General features: G+C 37.4%; 1 protein-coding gene across 4 annotated transcripts in view; it reads right to left on the bottom strand.

The window, feature by feature from the left end:
* Positions 1 to 22652, bottom strand: part of RUNDC3B (RUN domain containing 3B) — a 150294-nt gene that overhangs the window by 32211 nt on the left and 95431 nt on the right. For all 4 annotated transcript variants that reach the window (XM_007447466.1, XM_007447465.1, XM_007447467.1 and 1 more), the window contains 2 exons: positions 15535 to 15703; positions 9249 to 9406 (listed from right to left, as the gene is read on the bottom strand). In XM_007447466.1, the coding sequence (XP_007447528.1) occupies positions 9249 to 9406; positions 15535 to 15703 (327 nt within the window). The remainder of the gene's footprint in view (positions 1 to 9248; positions 9407 to 15534; positions 15704 to 22652) is intronic.

Raw genomic sequence — 22652 nt, forward strand, 5'->3', positions numbered from 1 at the left:
GGAAGCATGGAGTCTTAACCAATGGACCACCAGGGAGGTCCCTACTCTTCTGCATTTAAAGTTTACCAGAATTGGAAAATGCTCATATAGCTTGTGAATATCCTAATTTCTTCATAATTTTAATATAACAATTTCTTTGGGACTTTCCTGGTGGTCCAGTGGTTAAGAATCCACCTTCCAATGCAGGGGATGCAGGTTCAATCCCTGGCTTGAAACTAAGATCCTACATGCCTCAACTAGAGAAGCCCAAGCGCTGCAACTAGAGAAGCCTGCACGCCGCAACAAAGACCCAACGCAGCCAAATAAATATTTTTAAAAGATAAATCTTTGTGATTTCTTAATTTTAGACACAGCCATGGGATAAAGACTCACTTTGTATCACTTTACAATTATTTCCTTTCAAGTAAAACATTTTGAAAGAAGAAGCCTAACAAGGAGCCACATACCCAAAAACTTTAAATTATTTACCTATGAAGTATTCTTGCCCAAAAAGTTAACCCCAAATCTAAGTCTCTTAAATGCTTTTCAACCTTGTTTACACTTAAAAAAAAATTGAAGTATAGCTGATTTACAATAGTATACTAATGTCAAGTATATAGCGTAGTTATTTGATATTTTGTGAATTATACTCCACTTAAAATTATTATAAAATGTTGGCTATATTCCCTGTGCTATAAATTACATCCTTGTATCTTATTTATTTTATCCTGGTTGCACTTTAGACCTTAACTTGACAGTATCTTTTGAAAAGAAACATTAATGAGTAATTTATTTTTTTTATTTTTTTAAAAAATTATTTTATTTGTTTATTTTTGACTGTGCTGGGTCTTCGTTGCTGCGCGCGGGCTTTCTCTAGTTGTGGCGAGCCGGGTCTACTCTTTGTTGCGGTGCGCGGGCTTCTCACTGCGGTGGCCTCTCTTGTTGTGGAGCATGGGCTCTAGGTGCGCGGGCTTCAGTAGTTGTGGTGCGTGGGCTCAGTGGTTGTGGCTCGTAGGCTGTAGAGCGCAGGCTCAGTAGTTGTGGCGCACGGGCTTAGTTGCTCCGTGGCATGTGGGATCTTCCCAGACCAGGGCTCGATCGCGTGTCCCCTGCATTGGCAGGCGGATTCTTAACCACTGCGCTACCGGGGAAGCCCTAATGAGTTATTTAGAACCTCGAAAAACACTCAAATGCCTCCTTTTCTTTCTTTCTTTTTTCGGCTGTGCTGTGTGGCTTGTGGCATCTTAGTTCCCCGGCCAGAGACTGAACCCAGGCCCCCAGCGCAGACTCCTAACCACTGGATCGCCAGGGAATTCCCTCAAATGATTCCTTTTCCCTCTCATTTTAAAATATAAGATAAACCCTGGATCCTTAGAGGAATGGATGATTCCAGGACAGGAAATATAGAAGATGAGCCTGGGGTATGTTGTACCAGAAAGCAAGAAAATTAGCAAAGACAAATGTGTCATGTCAGAAGGACACATGAATGAATATAAAGGCATTTCCATTAGTCAAAGATAGGACAATTTGAGCATCAAAAAGAAAAATAAATTTATGGGACAGAAATACCCTGAATATAGGCATTTCTGCTATAGTGCAGAAACAAAACAAAACAGCGTTCTGCAATTACACACTGAAAATAGCTGGCCTTATGGGGAGAACAGGGTTAGGGGCTGACAACTCAAAGTCTATGCAACCTTCCAACTACAACACTAAGAAAAACTGTGACAAACCTAATAAAACTTCAAACCCAATTTAAAATATTTCTTAAATTCCTATTAATTAAAGAAATATTACAATAACTTTACAACGACAACAGCTTTAACAACAACAAAAAAGTAAAAGCCATTTGATGGAAGAGGGTGCAAGGAAGGATCAAGGCTGCTGAGGCTGAGGTTTGCCATGGGGGCAAGGACAACTACAGAACAAGCACCTCCAAGTTCTAGCTCAACTGAGCTAGAGGAAAGCACGGTGAGAGAGTATTATGTACAGTGAGAGAGTGCCATCTGTTGGTGGCCTGCAGTATTTGCCTGTATTAGTGTATTCTGCATTCTGCTGGTGTTTTATTTATTTATTTATCTATCTATTTATTTATTTATTTAGGCTGCGCCAGGTCTTAGGTGTGGCGTGCGGGATCTTTAGTTGCACACTGCGGGCTTCTTAATTGTGGCATGTGGACTCTTAGTTGCAGCCTGCATGTAGGATCTAGCTCCCAGACCAGGGATCGCACCCAGGCCTGCTGCGTTGGGAGATTGGAGTCTTACCCACAAGGTAAGTCCCTGCTGGTGTCACTTTTTTGAGAAATGTTAACCTCTGGGAAAAAATCAATTATGAATCAAGGCGATTTCTTTGCTATACTAACATCATCCCCTTACTTATGAACCTTGTATGAGCTAATTCACATTATAGAAGAGATTATATGTAACAAGTTCATAATCTCAAAAGAGAGAAAGCAAAGCAAAATCTTCATTTCATTAGTAGCTAAGTAGGACATCAGCATCTTACTTTGAAAATTAATAATACCCTATAAGAGCTGTCATGGTAACCACCAAATAGCCCTGATAAGGAAAAGTTCTTTAAAGATGATGCTAGCCTTTAAGCATGGAGGGAATAACAATTAGGAAATCACCATTTTACAAATCCTAATGAATCAATTGCTCCAAGTAATGCTCATCCATGGTCAAGCCATTAGATGAAAGGCTGATGAGAACTTACACAAAGGAGAAATAAGGCTGTAACCACCTAAATCCACTGTCCTATTTTAAGATCAATAAAAGTGGGACAACTTGTCTGCTTCCCAGTATGAAGTACTGAGCACTACCTATAAAATATTCTTGTCATAAAATTAAACTCAAATTTAGCCCAGCACCTCAGAGCAGTGGTTTTCAATGCTGACTGGACATCAGAAACACCTGGGAAGCTTTTTAAACACTTGTACACTTGCCTGGGTCCCACCTTTGACAAATTAAATCAACATCTCTTGAGGTAAGGCTCAGGCAGGCATCCTCATTTTTCAAAATGTACTTTTAAAAGGCTCCCTGAAGGATTCTAAATGTGCAACCAAGATTGAGAACTACTAATCCAGAGTTAAGAGGATATACTTTACAGAATAAACAGTACAAAGCAGTGATTTCTCAAACTTTAATGTGTCAATTAATCCCCTGAGGATCTTATTAAATATAAATTCTGATTCAACAGGTCTGGGGAGGGGCCTGAGAATCTGCTCCCAGATGATGCAAACGTAGCCAGTCCACTTTGAGAAGAGAGGATATAGTACAGAGAATACAGCTGTCCAACACCAATTAAGAAGAGTAACATATGGAATTTAAAATTTTCTAGTAGCCACCTTAAAAGGCAGGTGAAATTAATTTTAATGAAGCACTTATTTAACCCAATACATCCCAAACATTATCATTTCAATATGTAGTCAATATAAAAAGTTATTAATGAGACATTTTACATTCTTTATTTCACACTATCGGTGTGGATTTTATACTTACAGCATATCTTAGCTCAGACTAGCCACATTTCAAGTGCTCAACAGTCACATGTGGCTAATGGCTACATACTGGGAGGCATAGGTATCTAAGAACAAGGTAAATAAACCACAAAGAACTAATCCAGAATGCTGGATGTTGTGCAGGAAAAGTCTGCAAATAGACAATGACAGGAAAAGTAAAAGTGGGGAAAACTGTTTTAAATTAAGAGGCTTATGAGACATAACTATATGTAAATTATGACTGAATCCTGATTTGAAAAAGATCAACTACAAAAAAGTTTCTTTTAAAACAATTACGGAAATTTGGTATGAAAGCACATTCTATGATAAGAACAATTGTCCCTAATTTTATCAGGTGTGATTATGAAATTATGTGAGAAAGTATCCATAGTTTTTACAGATATACAATGAAGTACATAGGAATCAAAGGGCATGACTGCTTCAAAATCATTCAGCAAAAAGTGAAAAAGAATAAAGACAAGTAAAGCAAACGTGACAAATTCTGTTCAATCTGGGTGACGGGCAATCGGGTTTATTCTACAATTCTTTCTTTTGTGGATACTTGAAAATTTCTTTTTTTTTATTTTATAAATTTAGTTATTTTTGATTTATTTTTGGCTGCATTGGGTCTTCAGTGAGAGGGGCCTACTCTTGGTTGTGGTGCATGTGCTTCTCATTGTGGTGGCTTCTCGTGTTGCGGAGCATGGGCTCTTGGCACGTGGCCTCTGTAGTTGTGGCCTGCAGGCTCTAGAGCATAGGCTCAGTAGTCGTGGTGCAGGGGCTTAGCTGCTCCGCTGAATGTGGGATCTTCCCGGACCAGGGCTCGAACCCATGTCCCCTGCATTGGCAGGTGGATTCTTAACCACTGTGCCACCAGGGAAGTCCCTTGAAAATTTCTTTTTTTTTTTTTGCGGTACGCGGGCCTCTCACTGTTGTGGCCTCTCCCGTTGTGGAGCACAGGCTCCGGACGCACAGGCTCAGCGACCATGGCTCACGGGCCCAGCTGCTCCATGGCATGTGGGATCTTCCCAGACCGGGACCGGGGCACGAACCCGTGTCCCCTGCATCGGCAGGTGGACTCTTAACCACTGTGCCACCAGGGAAGCCCCCCTTGAAAATTTTTTAATAAAAAATAAAAAATATAATGATAGCTTCAGAATTTAAATGCTAATTATAATTTTATAAGTGTTAAATGCTAAAGAACAGAAATAACTAAACAAAACAATATTTATATGTTAATAGTGATATTGTCTTATTTATAAACTGTAATTTAGGGATGCTTCTCTTTTTCATGTACTCAATGTAAAACATTTGCCAAATAAAATGAGTCACTTCTCCATGAAATTTGTAGGGCAGTTCCAACTGTTGTAGGCCCCTGGCCCAGATATAAGGACATCTGCTCAGATATAAGAGAATCTGCCAGCAGTTTTAATCTAACAAAAGGACTATAAAGGCAATGAAATGCCATTCAGATCAAATAAGTACCCCTTTCCTGTTGTAATATATAATTTCTTACTAACACCAAGAAAATACAATAGAAATGGTTCTACCTATCTGGTACCTGGCCTTTTCTCTTCTGGATGCATTTTCTTGACTTCTCTGTTCTTATATGGATAATAGAGTATGTAATATATATTAGCATGATTGTAATTTAATATTTTAATAACTGTTACCTGCTAAAAATAGATACGACCAGCAACTGTCATGATCTGTCCATTATTAACTGGGCTATGATGACATCACTGCATTCTCCTGTTAGAATCCATACCACTCATCCGAAAATTTGTGAACCAGGATGCCATAGCATCATTGACTTCTGGTTTGCAGGCCAACAGATCAAACCAACACTACTCACTGCGAACTACACCAAGTTGGCTGTTGAACTTATAACAGTGGCTTAGTTTTAGCAATGCATGATTCTTCACTCTATTTTTAGACTCTTCAGTCCCTTCTCTAGGGAGCCCTGTAAGACATTTTACTATTCCTATTCTTCAAATAATGAACAGAAAAATTTCATCAACTAAATATAAAAGACTCCCTATTACACATTTTATTGGTATTAATCGTGACCAAGAATTTAGCTTTTGCATACTGTTCTGAAGCTGTCTATTCTTGAGGTCTGCAATCAGTGTTTTACAAAGAATCTTCTGTACAGTAGGACATCTATCTGAAGGTCTATCACAGATCCATAATATTATTATAAATATTAATCCAACTACCATTTAGAAACTAGATCTCAAAAGTGATACTCAGGAATAATACAATCAAGTCCAAATTCATTGTCTGGGCATGATAAGGTAAAGCATTTTTTTTTTTGTGGTACGCGGGCCTCTCACTGTCGTGGCCTCTCCCGTTGCGGAGCACAGGCTCCGGAGGCGCAGGCTCAGCGGCCATGGCTCATGGGCCCAGCCGCTGCACGGCATGTGGGATCTTCCCGGACCGGGGCACGAACCCGCGTCCTTTGCATCGGCAGGCGGACTCTCAACCACTGCGCCACCAGGGAAGCCCAGGTAAAGCATTTTACACTCACTATTTATCCGAGTGAATTTATCAAGAAGATCTTAAGGTTTCTGTAAGCCAAAACAGGCTAATAATCTTGACTACTTTCTTTGTCCTACCTGTACTAAACATGATACCACTTAATACTCATAATAATCCACAAGGTGAATATTATCTCAGTTTTACAAATAAGGAAACAGAGGCTCCAAGATATTAATCAAGATTGAGCTCATATTAGGCAAGGACAGAGCCAGTACCTGAACACAGTCCTGATTTGCAAGAAAGCTTTGGGATACTCCTCTACCATATCACACTGTGCACTCTATTTGCCAAAACTACAGATGTTCAGATTTTATGAGTATTCCAAGACATTATTAAAGCATACTTTAACAGTAATTCAAAAACACAGATAACCGTTGAGAAATTTATAAAAAGTTAAGTGACAAATTATTTAAATCACCCAGGAAAAGCGAATCAACATAATGTAGAAGCAAATACTTCATCCTTCATATTCTATTTAATGCTCCTTTTCTGACCTTTTTCTTTATACATTATACATTTTAATCTTCTCAAGGCGACTTTTATCTCCTCTGGATTAACAAAGGGAATTTCAGTGCCCAACTTTGACTGCAGGCCTTCCTAACTGTTGGTAAAAAAAATATCAGAAGGAAAAAATGTCCACTCTCTCCCTACAGTTTCAAGGTGCCCAGAGATTATCTGCACCTTAAATATGATTCTGATAAGGAAGTAAATCGTAAACATTCTGGAAGCCATGTATCTTACTCTTCCATTAAGTATTCTTGTAATGGTTTTTGTACAAAGGAACCTTGTAAGACACCAATTTACAACCTAGCCAGAGATTGTAGCCATGGTATGTGAAAATAAATCTTTAACCTCTAAACTCAATAGTCTAATTTTCATCAGTGGCCTTAATTTTTTATTTTTTGCTCTAGTAACTTAAAGAGATTAAAAATAACTCTAAGGTTTCTTTGCAAAATCAGGAAGATCAACGACACTTCTATCACAAAAGTAAGATAAAACCGTAACTCGTAGATTCTTTTTCAAGCTAAAAAGTTTGAGACTGTTTCCTTTAAATTATCAGAAGCAAAATAAATGTGATACAGTCAAATCTAATTCTTCAAATGAAAATATCTCTGTGATGAAATAAAAACCAATTACATAATTATTTATAAGTTAAAAGCATTTAGACAAACTACCAGTATTATTTGCAAAAGAAAAATTATTTTCTTAATCTTTTAATTGTAAAGAAATAACCAGAAATCTCTACTGTTTGCTTCATAATATTCTTCTCTCTGCTTATAGTAGTGAGGGGCTACGGGAGGTATTAATCTGCCCCTCAGTGACTGATACCCCACACGACACACTCTCTTTAAAATATTAGAAAAAATGGAACTTCCCTGGTGGTGCAGTGGTTAAGAATCTGCCTGCCAATGCAGGGAACACGGGTTCCATCCCTGGTCCAGGAAGATCCCACATGCTGCAGAGCAACTAAGCCCGTGTGCCACAACTGCTGAGCCTGTGCTCTAGAGCCCCGGTCCACAACTACTGAGCCTGCGTGCCTAGAGCCCGTGCTCTGCAACAAGAGAAGCCACCGCGATGAGAAGCCCATGCACCGCAACGAAGAGCAGCCCCCGCTCGCCGTAAATAGAGAAAGCCCACATGCAGCCACAAAGGCCCAATGCAGCCAAAAAATAAAATTAAATTAAAAATACGTTTAAAAAATTAGAAAAAAAGTAAGAAACAATATGTGAACATAATTCTTTTTATCAAGATACAAATTCCCAGAAAACATTTAATTTTTATGCTCCTTAATAAAACTTTTTTACTTAAAAAAATCATTTTTATGCTTTTAGTCTCAAAGTATCTCCTTGCAAATTACTTGTTAATTACAAAAGGAACAACAGTAACTATACAGAAGAGAAAAACACCTTAATCAAATGACTAAAATTAACATCACTAATAAAAGGCCAACAGACTTCATTGACCTCTGCATGTGATATCCCGAGGACACGCTGCTTACGCTGTATTCCAGCCACAAATGGATAAGCTTATTCTAATCACAAGGAAAAGCAAACAAACTCAAATTGACGGATAGTCTATAAAATTACTAGCCTGCATTCTCAGAAATATCAATCTCATGTGAGACAATCACTGAAAAACTATCCTAAGTTAAAAGTGACTAAAGAGAATGACAGCCAAATGCAAAATGTGATCCTGGATTGGATCCTGTACCAAAAAACCAAAAGCAATAAGAAACATTACTTGGACAATTGAATGAAAGTGAAATATGAGTTACAGGTAAAAGAAGTATTTTACTGATTTAAATTTCTTAAAATGAGAGCCGAAGTGTGGGTATTTAAGATAATGTCATTGTTCTTAGGAAAAACACACTGAAGTACTAAGGGGTAAAGAGATATGATGTATGCAACCTCTCAGGTAGTTCAAAAAATAACGTCTGTATATACAAGCAGAGAGAGAGAATTATGACGTGGAAAATGCTGAAAATTAGTGAATCTAAGAAGGGGCATGTGGGAATTATTTTGTACTATCCTTGCAACTTTTCTGAAAGTTTGAAATTATTTCAAAGTAAAAAATTTAAAAGTCATCCTTAAGATTAAATAAATATGAGAAGATTTTTACCATAAACAACTAATTGATTAAATTAAGTTTGACAAAATGGTATGGTTAGTGCAAGTGATTTGAACAGTGATACGTTAAGGAGCTGTACCAGAATGTAGATCAATACACAGTTTTCTTCATCGAGAAAAGCCCTGCTATGAAAAAAAGTCAGCTCTACTAAACTGTGCTTAGTGACATCCTGGCACAACCTGGTAACAAACAGTTTCTATAATGGCACTGTATTTAAATAGTACAGTGTACCTCGAATAGATGACCTTATATGCCATCTTTTTGCAATCAATCAATCAATCACTAAATAAATACTTTAAAATTATGCATGTGCATTTGGAATAATACACACCAAGTTATTGCGTTAACTGTGGATAGCACAAGTTATTGCATTAACTGTGGATAGCAAAACTGAAGGTGATTTTTATTTTCTTCCCATATTTTGTAAAGTTTCTACAGTGACCATGATTACTTTTATAAGAAAAAAGTAAACTTTTTAAAAAGAGTAAGTGAAAAAGAACTAAACAGAAGGCAATCAGACTTCTTGGAACTTGAATCCTATGCCACACATGCCATTTTTCTTAACTTTACTGCCAAAATTTTTCCAAAAGGACTCACTTACAGCTGATCTTGAAGCTCCACAATTATATATTCTAATTGTTCCTTCTCCAATTTATGAGCCAGATCAGAATCTTCAATCCTCTGTAGTAGTATTTTATTCTGAGTGACAGATTCAGACAGCTGGTTCTCTCGAAGTCGTAAGAGTTCTTCAAGATAACCCTGGAAATACAGATCACCAAGATACAGCAAGTGCAAAATTCTAATATGTGTCTTGAAGACAAATGCTGAGTAGCTTAAATGTTATTCTTATCTATATTGTAATGAAACAATTTCAAAGTATCACTGAAGAAATAGAAAAAAAAAGCTTTAATTGAATTAAAAATTTAATATATGTTTTCCATTATTTAAAGCTCTTCTTTAAAGTTCAATAAAATATGTTTGTAATTTAAGGTAAAACTTAGTTAAAACATTATAATTTCTAAGCTCCACAACAGTGATAAACACTCTCAATGCCTCCTAGCTTCAAAATACAGACCTAATTACAGAATGATCAATTATAAAGCTGCCTCCCTGTGATTATTGTTCAAAAACAGTTATTAACATTTTAGCATTAACAAATTAGCGGGAAGCAGTATAATGTCTAGGTTAGGCCTGCAGGCTTAGGGATTATATCGTGTCATATTCAGTTCTACTACTTATAAACTAAGTGTCCTTGGGTAAATTACTTAATCTCTCTGTGCCTTATTTTCATCATCTAAAAAAGTGGGAACAAAAAGGGTACCTAGCTGGGAAGATCAAATGAATTAATACAGTGCTTAGAATACTAGCTGGTACCCTGTATGCAATGTATAATTCCTAGCTATTATTATCAGCAGACACCTAATAGATATGAGACTTTGAACAGATCCTCTCTTATCTTTTCACCCATTTATTGTTTCTTTGTCCTTTTGCTCTGCTTTCTGGGAGTCTTCATTGAATTTATCCTCCAAATCCTTACACTAAATTTTTGAACTCAGGGAATCTTATTTTTCACTTCCAATTTTTTTTGTGTGTTTTCTGACTGTTCCCTTCTCATGGCATCCTATTCTTTTTAGATCAGTGTGCTTTAAAATTCCTCTCAGGATATTAATTAGAATCTTTTTTTCTTAAAGTATTCTTCTATTCCATTTCTTATCCTTTTCATGTGCCATTAACAAACTGCTTTAGCTATTTTGGCTTCATGATACATGTTAATCGTAACTAACACTGTTCCTGTTATTGAACTTCTTTTTCAGATTTTTTTCCTGACAATTCTCAAATATTTGTTTTTTCCATAATAAAAATCTCAAAAACTAAAGTTAATTTTTACAAATGAAATTTTGTAGGTATACACAGCTTAAGAGAAACTATATAAATATGATTATTTATAAACATCAGTAATTAAACAATACTTAAATACCCAGCACCTAGATCAACTACCAATACTTTCAGAGCCCCTATAACGGCTTTTCCTGATCACATCCCCTGCCTCCTTTGCAAAGATAACAATACCCTGAGATTTGTGTTTATCATCCCCTCGCTTTTCCTTCTAGCATTACCACAAATGTATGTCATCTTAAACAATATATTTAGTTTGGATGGGTTTTATCTATATTCTTTTGAAACCTGCTTTTTCATCTACAGTGATGAGTCTAACTATAGTTCATTCATCACTCTCAATAGTGGATAGTATTCTGTTGCATGAATACTGCAGCTTATTTATTCACTCTCCTATCAATGGCAATATGGATCATTTTAGATTTTTCTTAATATAAACAATATTCCTGTGAACAGTCAGTTATGAGATACCTGGGACACACATCTGAGAGTTTCTAGGAGACATGACTAGGAGCAGAGTTGCTGGGCCACAGGCCACACATATCTCCACATTTACTAGATAACACCAAATGGTTTGTACTATGGTTTTTATATTAATCACATCCTGTATTAATTCACGTGACTTTACATGAGTATCAAAGTTATACTGACTTCCTAAACTCATTGGAAAATATCCCTTCTTTTCCTATTCTCAAGAACAGTCAGTATAAAATAGGAATTACTGCCTTTTGAACATTTGGTATCAGCTACCTCAAAAACCAAACAAGTGTGGTGATTCTGGGGAGAGGAGGGAATAGATTTTAAACTACGTGCTTAATTTTTTCAGTGATTATAGGTCTATTAGTTTTGAGAAGTAATATTTATAAAAATTCTTCATCTAAGTTTTCTAAGGTATTGACATAAAATTGATAAAATTATTCGTTAATAATTATGGGGGGTCTCCACTGCATTTACAGTTATGCTGCCTATTCTTTTTTTTTTTATATTTATTTATTTAATTTTGGCTGCATTGGGTCTTAGCTGTGGCACATGGGATCTTTCATTGCGGATCGCAGGCTCTTTGTTGTGGTGCGCGGACTCCAGGGTGCACAGGCTCTGTAGTTGTGGCACGCGGGCTCTGGAGAGTGTGGGCTCTGTAGTTGTGGTGTGCGAGCTCCAGTGCATGTGGGCTCTGTAGTTGCAGCACACAGGCGCTCTAGCTGTGGCGCACAGGTTCAGACGCCCTGCAGCATGGCATGTGGGATCTTAGTTCCCCAACCAGGGATTGAACCCGTGTCCCCTGCATTGGAAGGCGGATTCTCAACCACTGGATCACCAGGGAAGTCCCTGTCTATTCTCTTTTAATTCTTAAAATTGTCTATCTGTGCCTTAACTCTTTTAAATTTAATTATGGCTGAGATTTGTATATTTCATTAGTTTTTACAGATAATCAGCTTTTGGTTTTATTAATTCTGTATCTCTATTTCATTAATATCTGCTCTTATTTTTCTTATTTTCAACTGGTTTGTTCTTTTTACTTCTTGGATACTTAGCTCTTTAATTTTCATTCTTTCTTTTCTAAGATAAGTAATTCTCCAAGCACTGAACAAGTTGCAACTTAGTACTAAGAGTATGCATTGTTTTCATTCCTGTTCATTTCTAAGTATTTCCACATTTCTTTTTTGACCCAAAATTTAGAAGACTTTATTTTTTTAAAATCCCCATTGGAGGTGGTGGTAAAATTTTTCTATTGAATCTAACTTTATTGCATTGTGATCACTATTATATCATTTCTTTGGCATTTATGGGCATTTGTTTTGTGATCTAGCACAGTCCATAAAAATTGAATAGTTGTCCCATGTGTGCTTGAAAAGAATGTTTGTTCTTATTGTTAGCATTTAACACATTTTAGATTGAGCTTACTAGCTGTGTTGTTCAAGTTTATTACATCCTTACCAATTTTTCTGTCTGTTTAATCTGTAATTATTAGGATGTTAAAATTTTCTACTATAATTATGGATTTATCCATTTCTCATGGATATTCTAATAATTTCTATTTCATATTTTTCATGGCTACATTGTTAAATGCATGTAAATTCAGCACTGTTATACAACACTCCTGGTGAATTGTTCTTTTTTAAAAAGGCAATTCTTTCTTTAGTCTTAATAATGCTTTTTGCCTTAATGTCTATCTTGAATGATACTGATACAGAATTATTTTGGTTAGTATTTGCCTACTCTATTTTTATACTCCTAGTTTCAACTTTTTTGTGTCACTATTTTATGTATGCCTCTTATAGTCACATATAACTAAAATTAATGATTTAAAACATAAATTTAAGAGTTTTTATCTCTTAATTTTAAAATTATTATTATTATTTTTTTGGCCTCACCATGAGGCTTGTGGATCTTAGTTCCCTAACCAGGGGTTGAACCCAGGCCCTTGGCAGTGAGAGCACAGAGTCCTAACCACTGGACCGCCAGGGAATTCCCAAGAGTTTGTCTTAACTGGCAAGTTTACACCATTTACTTTTATGGTGATGTTGACTCTTTTGGTTATATTGAGATTTATTTCTACCACTTTAGTTTGTGTTTTCTTTATACCATCCTTATTTTTTCTCATTTGCTCTTTGCTATTGTGTTAATCAATTTTCCCTACTTCTTTTCTTTCTTATTATTAGTTTAAAAGCTAAATATTCTATTTCTTTTAACTGCAACTTTGGAAACAGGCATACACATTAAAAAATGTGTCTACACTCCTTTGCTGTAATACAAAGACCTCAAAAGGCTTTAGCTTCAATCACCCTCTCTCACTCTTTCTGATACTATTAGATAGTGCTTTAGTTCCATTTTACTTCCCAGGGTAGGCTGAAGCCAGAACTAACTGTTGAGCTTCAGATATTTTGTAATTAAGCTGTTAAAACATTGTTATTATAAAAAATTAAATTATGAACTTACCATTAAGTAAATTATATTAAAAAACAAGAGAATAGGGGCTTCCCTGGTGGCACAGTGGTTGAGAATCTGCCTGCCAATGCAGGGGACACGGGTTCGAGCCCTGGTCTGGGAAGATCCCACATGTCGCAGAGCAACTGGGCCCGTGAGCCACAATTACTGAGCCTGCGCGTCTGGAGCCTGTGCTCCGCAGAGAACAAGAGAGGCAGCGATAGTGAGAGGCCTGCGCACCGCGATGAAGAGCGGCCCCCGCTTGCCAGAACTAGAGAAAGTCCTCGCACAGAAACGAAGACCCAACACAGCCATAAATAAATAAATAAATTAAAAAAAAAGATACATCTGATACTTCTTAAAAAAAACAAACGAGAATAACTACAAAATCTATCGTTTCCCAAGTGTTTTACTATATTTTACTATTACTATCTGTGCTCTTCAAGTCATTTATATTTACTGTGTCTGCCTGGTAGAAAAACTATATAATGGTGTGCTACTGTGCCTCTCTTCCTGATTCTACATTCAGTGACATCAAATTGGTAGTTTTAAGTTGGCCATGATGGGAGTATTCATTCCAGAGAAATCAGCAAATGCTACAAATCAGGGCTTATCTAATTCCTCTGCAAAGCCAGTTGTTAATCATATCCCAGAACAACACTGCCACCCCATAATGGTTACTAATATTGCTGTTGCTGTTTCATGTAGTCAAGGTTTATTTGCCAATTTCTGTGCTTACTCTGCCATTTTGCATCACATCCTGGCTTCTAGGTTCAGTTTCCAACTTGAATGATAGCGGGCCTAGATTTGCTGCTCCCTGGTTGGTATTAAAACACAAGTACCTAGGTTAAGGGAATGGCCCCTCACCCCAACTCCAGAAGCTTGCAGTGACTTTAACTCATGACTTATTCCAGGCCCTTCTTTGTTTACAGTCCTTAGTGAGGCCCTTCTTTGTTTACAGTCCTTAGTGAGCTCCTATTTTTTAGGCCCTTCTTTGTTTACAGTCCTTAGTGAGCTCCTATTCTTTGAGAGAGCAGCTCTGTATGAAACTCTTTCAAAATTTTATCCTACTTGGCATTTTCAGATTTTTACAATGTAAAGGCTTTCAGTTATCTTAGTGTGACTTCTGCTGGTAGCTGGTACCAGAATTCTCCTTTAACAGGGTATTAAAGTTTTCTTTATATTTCTAACCAGCAGCTGTTTGCCTACAGAAAAATCTCTTCATATTTGTAAATTTCCTTTGAAACCATTCTCTTCAGTGTATTTTTTATTGTTCTAATAATTCTATGGATAATTCCATTGGGCTCTCCCCACACAGGTCATCTATGAATAATGATAATTTGAAAGGAAGGGTAGGAAGGAAAATAAATCATACAGTGAAAAAGAGGTTACAACTCAAGATGATAAGAGTTTATATTCCATTCTGTTATATACCCCACTTTGCCTACTACAGCACTTAACATACAAGAGCTGCTAAAATACCTGATTTTAAAAAAAAATGAGTGAGACACATACACGGAATTTCTTAGGCAATCACTGCATTTTCATAAACCAAATAATCCTTTATAAAATTAACCATAGAAACTAATACCTTAGACAAATGAAACTGCATACAGAAGAATAAATGACTTATTATATATATTAAAACATAAAATTATTTAAGAAACAAAAGCCTCTCCTAAAACTGGCCCTGATTTTTTGTTTGTTTGTTTGTTTTTTGCGGTACGCGGGCCTCTCACCATTGTGGCCTCTCCCGTTGCGGAGCACAGGCTCCGGACGCGCAGGCCCAGTGGCCATGGCTCACAGGCCCAGCCGCTCCGCGGCATGTGGGATCTTCCCGCACCGGGGCACGAACCCGCGTCCCCTGCATCGGCAGGCGGACTCTCAACCACTGCGCCACCAGGGAAGCCCAGGCCCTGATTTTTAATTAAAAGGAGGACAATCCAAGAACAGAAAGGAAGTAGTAACAGGTAAATACTTCTATACAGCTAAAAGATCTTTTGGTAGTGACAGTCTAAAGGTAGTACTAGAACCAAATTCAATGACTTCTGACAACTTATAAATACCTTCTGTTCCAGCGTTAGTTGATACTTTTGTTTAACTCTCTTACACTTGTTGAACCAAGTATTCTCATCCATGATGAAAGGAGGCCCAACATTCTCGGGAGTGCTGCTTTCACTACCACTGCTTCCCAAAGTCCTCAGCTCTTCCTCATCACTGCTGATGCTGTCAGAACTGAGAAGATTAAAAATTTTTAAAGAAACAAAATTCATAATATGTTCCACTTTGATTTTTTAGAAACACTTCTGTATTTGTAAGCTACTGGTAAGCTACTCCAAAATATTCATCACTGACTATACAGTAATAATGATATTATCATCAAGCCTAGAGACGCTACAGAAGTTCAAGTGAGGTTTACAGACCTAAGGGCATTAACACCGAAACTGTGAGAATGTCCTGAGGAGAGAGAAAACACTTCTAAAGAAGAGAACCAGAAACTCCACATGTGTTGAGAACACCTGTCTAGCTGTGTTCTTTTTACTGTCCCATGTAGATCAAAAGAATGAAACTGGAACCCTATCTTATACCATATACAAAAATCATTCTAAATAGATTAAAGACTTGAATGTAAGACCTGAAACTGTAAAAATCCTAGGAGAAAACATAGGCAGTAAGTCCTTGACATCAATCTTGACAATGATTTTTGGATTTGACACCAAAAAAAAAAAAAAGTAAAAACAAAAAGCAAAAGCAAGATAAAGAAGTGGGGCTACATCAAACTAAAAGCTTTCTGCACAGCAAAGGAAACCAGCAACAAAATGAAAAGGCAACCTACTGAATGGGAGGAAATATCTGCAAATCATATATCTGATAAGGAGTTAATATCCAAGATATATAGAGAACTCAAACAACTCAACAGACAAAAAACAAACGTGATTGAAAAATAATCAGAGGAACAGAATAGACATCTTTCAAAAAAAAGACATACGAATGGCCAACAGGTACATAAAAAGGTGCTCAACATCACTTATCATCAGGGAAATGCAAATCAAAATCACAAGATATCACCTCACATCTGTCATAATGGCTATCATCTTAAAAAATAAATAAATAATGACTATCATCAAAAAGATAAGCGTTGGGCTCCCCTGGTGGCGCAGTGGTTGAGAGTCTGCCTGCCGATGCAGGGGACATGGGTTCGTGCCCCAGTCCGGGAGGATCCCACATGCCACAGAGCGGCTGGGCCCGTGAGCCATGGCCGCTGAGCCTGCGCGTCCGGAGCCTGTGCTCCGCAACGGGAGAGGCCACAACAGGGAGAGGCCCATGTATGGCAAAACAAACAAACAAAAAAAAAGTGTTGGTGAGGATGTGGAGAAAAGGGAACCCCTGTGCATTGCTGTGGGAGTGTCAACTGATACAGTCATTATGGAAAACAGTATGGAGTTTCCTCAAAATATTGAAAATAGAACTACCGTATGATCCAGCAATCCCACTTCAGGAATGTATCAAAAGGAAATGAAAACAGAATCTTGAAGAGATACCTGTACTCCCATGCTTACTGCAGCACAAGTAATCAAGATATGGACACGAGCTAAGTGTCTATCAATAAATGAATGGATAAAGAAGATGTGGTGTATACATATACACAGTGGAATACCGTTCAGCCATGAGAGGTTAAGAAATCTTGCCATTTGCAACAACATGGATGGATCCTGAGAGCATTATGCTAAGTGAGATAAGCCAGACACAGAAAGACAAATACTGGAGGTATCACTTATTTGTGGAATCTTAAAAAAAAAAAAGTCAAACTCATAGAAATAGAGACTAGAACATGGTTCCCAGGGGCGAGGAGGAGGAATAGGGAGAGGTTGGTAAAAAGGGTACAAACTTTCAGCTGTAAGATTAATAAAGTCTGAGTATCCAGTGTAAAACATGGTGATTATAGTTGATAACACTGTATTGTATAACTGAAATTTGTTAAGAGAGTATAACTTAAATGTTCTCATACACACACAGAAAGATAAATATGTGAGGTGATGGATATGTTAATTAACAACACGGGGGAAATCCTTCCACAAGGTATACATTATCAAAATATGGTATCAAATCACCACAATGTACATTTTAAATATCTTAGAATTTTACTTGCTAATGATACCTCAATAAAGCTGATTTTACAAAAGAGTAAGAAAAGATCATCACAAACCCAAAGAAGGTAGAAGAAACAAAATAACATAGATAAAAACAGAAATTAATGAGGTAGATGGCAAAGGTACAACAGAGGATCAACAAAGAAAAACAAACACTTAATGACTAACAAAATTGATAAAGCTTTGGCAAGGATGATTTTAAAATGACAAAAAAATAAAAGTTACGATAACAAAAAGCAAAAGGTAATATAACTAGAGATGAAAAGAGATTTAAAAGATATTAAAAGAAATTCTCTGAACATCACAATATAAAATTCTGAAAATTTTAACAAAATATAATTTACCAAAAATGAACCAATAACAGAAACTGGAAAGATCAGAAATAGATCAGTAAGTTTTAAAAACATCCAAGAGGGACTTCCCTGGTGGCACAGTGGTTAGAAATCTGCCTGCCAGTGCAGGGGACATGGATTCCATCTCTGTTCTGGGAAGATCCCACACGCTGCAGAGCAACTAAGCCCATGCACCACAACTACTGAGCCTGTGCTCTAGAGCCCGCGAGCCACAATCACTGAGCCCGTGTGCCACAACGACTGAAGCGCACGCACCTAGAGCCCGTGCTCCGCAACAAGAGAAGCCAGCGCAATGAGAAGGCTGTGCACCGCAACAAAGAGTAGCGCCCGCTCACCACAACTAGAGAACGCCTGTGTGCAGGAACAAAGGCCCAACACAGCCGAAAGTAAAAATAAGTAAATAAATATATTTATGGAAACAAAGAAAAAAGCAATGAATACACACAAAAAAATTAAAAACAAAAAATAAATTAAAAAATCCAAGAGTAGAAAGGGAGAAACTGATAACAAGGAAGTTCCTTATAAGGACAAGGAAGAAAATAAATACTAACTACGGTGGTCCAAGGAACTATATAAACACTTCACGTACATCACCTCATTTAATCCTCATGATATCCCCATGAGGTATTGCTGTACTATTTAACAGGTTCATTCAGCAAATGAAGAAAATGAGAATACAAGATGATAAGCAGATGCTTGAGGTCACACCCGTAAGGGGAACTGGTATCACTATTTTAGGCAGAACATTCAGTGGAGGCTTCATTACTAAGGTGGTATTAAGCTGAGTTTTAGAGAAGATGAGCGAACTAGCCATGCAAATATCTGAGAGAGACTGTGCTCCTGGTAGAGAGGACAGAAAGATGCACAGGTGTGCCCGGTGTGCTCAAGGGATAACAAGATGGCCAGTGTTACTGAAGCACAGTGAGTAACAGGGCAGGGAGTAAGACATGAGGTCAGAGAGGTACTGGAGGCCAGATCAACTAAGGAATTTGTTTTTCACTTCGGGTCAGAAGGGAAGAAACTACTGGAAAGTTGTGAGCAGAGGAATGAAGTGATTTGACTTACAGTTCAAAAGGATCACTCTGGCTGCTCTATGGAGAAATAAACTACAGGAGTCAAGAGGTGGAGCATGAAGACCCTTGCAAATCTCCAGGTTTAAATTTAGGAGGTGACGGTGGTGCAAAAATATTTGCTGATGGATCGTATGTGGATTATGCAAGACAGAATTCAACAATGACTCCAAAGTTTTTGAGCATAAATGACTGGAACGCTAGAGGTACCATTCTTGGAATGGCAAATACTAAAGGAAGGAAAGTTGTTTTGTGTGAGGGGGTGTGGGGTGCTGGGATTAGGAGTTCATTATTGTACATATTATATCTGAGGTGCTTATTACACATCCAAGTGGAGGTGTCACCTTGGCAGCTGGATTATGAGTTCAGAGTTTAGTGTTCCAGGTGGAAGTATATATTTGGGAAAGAGCAGCATATAGATAGTATTTAAAGCCATAAAACTGGATGAAACTACTTAGTATAGACAGAGAAGATGATTCAGGACTGATCTCTGAAACAGTCCAACATTTAGAGGTTGGGGAAATGACGAGAAAGCAGTGAAGGGGAGTAAAAAGGAGCAAAAAGGAGGAAAAACAGAAGAGTGCTGACAAGAGCAGTCATGTGTATCAAAACATGGCTCCAAGGTCAAGTAAGGTGAGGAAACTAACCCCTGGATTTCGCAACAAGACAATTACTGGTGACTCTGAAAAGAGCAGTTTCAGTGGTAGGTATTAAAGCTCATTTGAATAGTTCAAGAGAGAATGGAGGCAAAAAAAAGGGAGGCATGGTTTTGTAATAAAGGAAGGGGTACTAAGAAATAGCTAGAAGTGAATGTGGGGCTAGGAAAGTTTCTCTGTTTCCTTTTTTAAGATGGGGAAAATAACAACATGCTTATATGCTGTGATGTGTGGGAAGATCTAGAAAAGGAAAAATTAATAGGAGGGGACAACCGCTGGAGCTAAGACCTTAAACAGAAAAGACAGGATGGGATGCAGTACACAGGCGAAAAGACTGGCCTTTGGTAGCAAATGATTAGTTTCTCCCTACTAAGAGGGGGAAAAGGCAGAGTACAGTGGTCCCTCAGTACTCATGAAGGACTGGTTCCAGGAGCCACCCCAGATATCAAAGTCCATGGATGCTCAAGTCCCTTATATGTACAAGTCCCATATACATTTGATCCACAGCTGGTTGATTCATGGATGTGAAACCTGCAGATATGGACAGCCACCAGTACATGGAATGCTACGCTTAGGAAGGGCAATTTAACAGCATGCTTGATTGTTTACGGTCTCCTTAACTCAGCAATTTTGTCTGCAGAAATTTACCTCTTTAGGAAATAATCATTCTAAGTATAAAGACTTAGCTATTAGAATGTTATATTTTAAAGTGAAAAATTGAAGGCATCATAAAAGACCAATAATCATTGGCTACTACTAGACTTTTCTGGCCTAAAATCCATTCAAGGAAAAAATGTTTAAAGTTACACCAAGCAGTAACTCAGAAAAAACTTTTCTCACTGGCACACAACCTAAAACTTAATTAAACCAATTTTAAATATGAAATATATTTTAGGATGTTTTCTATTAACATATTTCATATATTTAGCTTCAGAAGGATAAAACTCTATTTCAAAAGACTAATAGCTAATAAATATTTTTTAGAGTTCAACTTCACCAGCGATCAAATAAATGCAAACCAAAACAACAACAGGATATCATTTTTTACTTACAGAATTAGCCACACCTTTAAGTTGGAAATTGTGGAGGCAGGCACTGTCACATATTGCTGATAGAATCTAAATTAGTATGGCCTCTCTGGACATGCTCTCTTGACAGCATGTTTCAAAAGTTTCAATGACATATATACTAGAAATTCTACTTCCAGGATTTTTTTTTTTAATTTATTTTTGGCTGTGCTGGGTCTTCGTTGCTACACGTGGGCTTTCTCTAGTTGCAGCAAGCGGGGGCTACTCTTCGTTGAGGTGTGAGGGCTTCTCATTGCGGTGGCTTCTACTGTTGCGGAGCATGGGCTCTAGGTGCACGGGCTTCAGTAGTTGTGGCATGCGGGCTCAGTTGTTGTGGCTCGCAGGCTCTAGAGCGCAGGCTCAGTAGCTGTGGTGCACGGGCTTACTTATTCTGCGGCACGTGGGATCTTCCTGGACCAGGGCCCAAACCCATGTCCCCTGCATTGGCAGGCAGATTCTTAACCACTGTGCCACCAGGGAAGCCCCTACTTCCAGGATTTTAACTTAAAGAAATAATGATGGTTCTGCATAAAAAGACGGAGTGACAAGGATATTAACTGCAATACTATATACGATGAAACTACATGCACTCCGAAAGTCCAACAATAACTGGGTTAACATACTATACTAACAATGAATTCTATTCATTTTAGGAAATGATGCTATAGAAGGATAGTTAAAGACATGCAACAATGTTCATTATACAGTATTAAGGGAAACAGTTACATGTATATTATGCTTCCATTTTAATTAAAAAATATTCCTATGTACAGAAAAGGCTGAAAGCTATCCATCAAAATGTTAATGCCTCTAGCAGTTGCTCCTTAAATGTAAGATGAGTGACTTAAGCTTTCTTCTACTTTCTACCTTTCTGTACTTTCCAACTATTCTACAGTAAATACTGATTTTCCAAATAAGTTAAAAGCAGTAATTTGGGGAGGGACAGACTATTGTGGTTTCTTAAATGAGGCATCAAATAAGAATTTTTAAAAATTGTGTCTAATTACAGGTACATTTGGGTGGAAGTAATTCAATTTTTAAAATATTGGCTCTTTATGACTATTAGGAGAGTTTAAATCTTTCTAAAAAGAAAAACTCCATGGTCTGTAATGCTAACTGGGTTATGACTAGGTTGAATTGGTATTTCCTTTCTTGTTTATATAACAAGATGGTAGGAATCCTTTAGTATACAAAGAAGAGGAAGCTATACATATATGTTTGGATTAGTGCATCAAAGTAAGAGGAAATTGCACAAAAAAATTCAGACAAAAGTGGCTAAGCAGCTGGGGACAGAGAATATAGGTCATTAAACTCATTCTGAGGGCACCAGATGAGAAGGCTTCATTAACATATCTTTTTAAAAGCACTGTAATAATTACTACAGTCTCTTAGGTAAGAAAAGAGAAGAATCTGTATTTACATTTTTCTTCATATTTTAATTTAAATTATTTCCTAAATCACTAAAAATAGCCTTTCTAACTGCATTCTGATGACCAAACTCCTCTCTCCAACTGTCATCTTGCTCTTTAATTTCAGACTTGAGGCCCACTCTGCACATACTAGCTGTGTGACTATGGCCAAGGTATTTAACCTCTCTGTGTTTCAGTTTTCTCATTTAAAAATAAGGACAGTGGTGCTTACCTCATTGGCTTCTGAGGAGATTAATGAGTTAATAGAAGTAAAGGACTTAGAGCAATGCTTGCTATATAATAAACATGCAATAAATGGTATTGACATTTTTACTAGTGTTGTTTTGAACTATCTGTTATCTTCACAAAATGTCCTATAATCCAAACATATCCCAAAACAGTACAATTTTATGCCTGTTAAAAACACCTTGGTGGGGCTTCCCTGGTGGCGCAGTGGTTGAGAGTCCGCCTGCCGATG

Source organism: Lipotes vexillifer, unplaced genomic scaffold, assembly GCF_000442215.2.
Source record: "Lipotes vexillifer unplaced genomic scaffold, Lipotes_vexillifer_v1.1 scaffold474, whole genome shotgun sequence".
Classification (NCBI taxonomy): domain Eukaryota; kingdom Metazoa; phylum Chordata; class Mammalia; order Artiodactyla; family Lipotidae; genus Lipotes; species Lipotes vexillifer.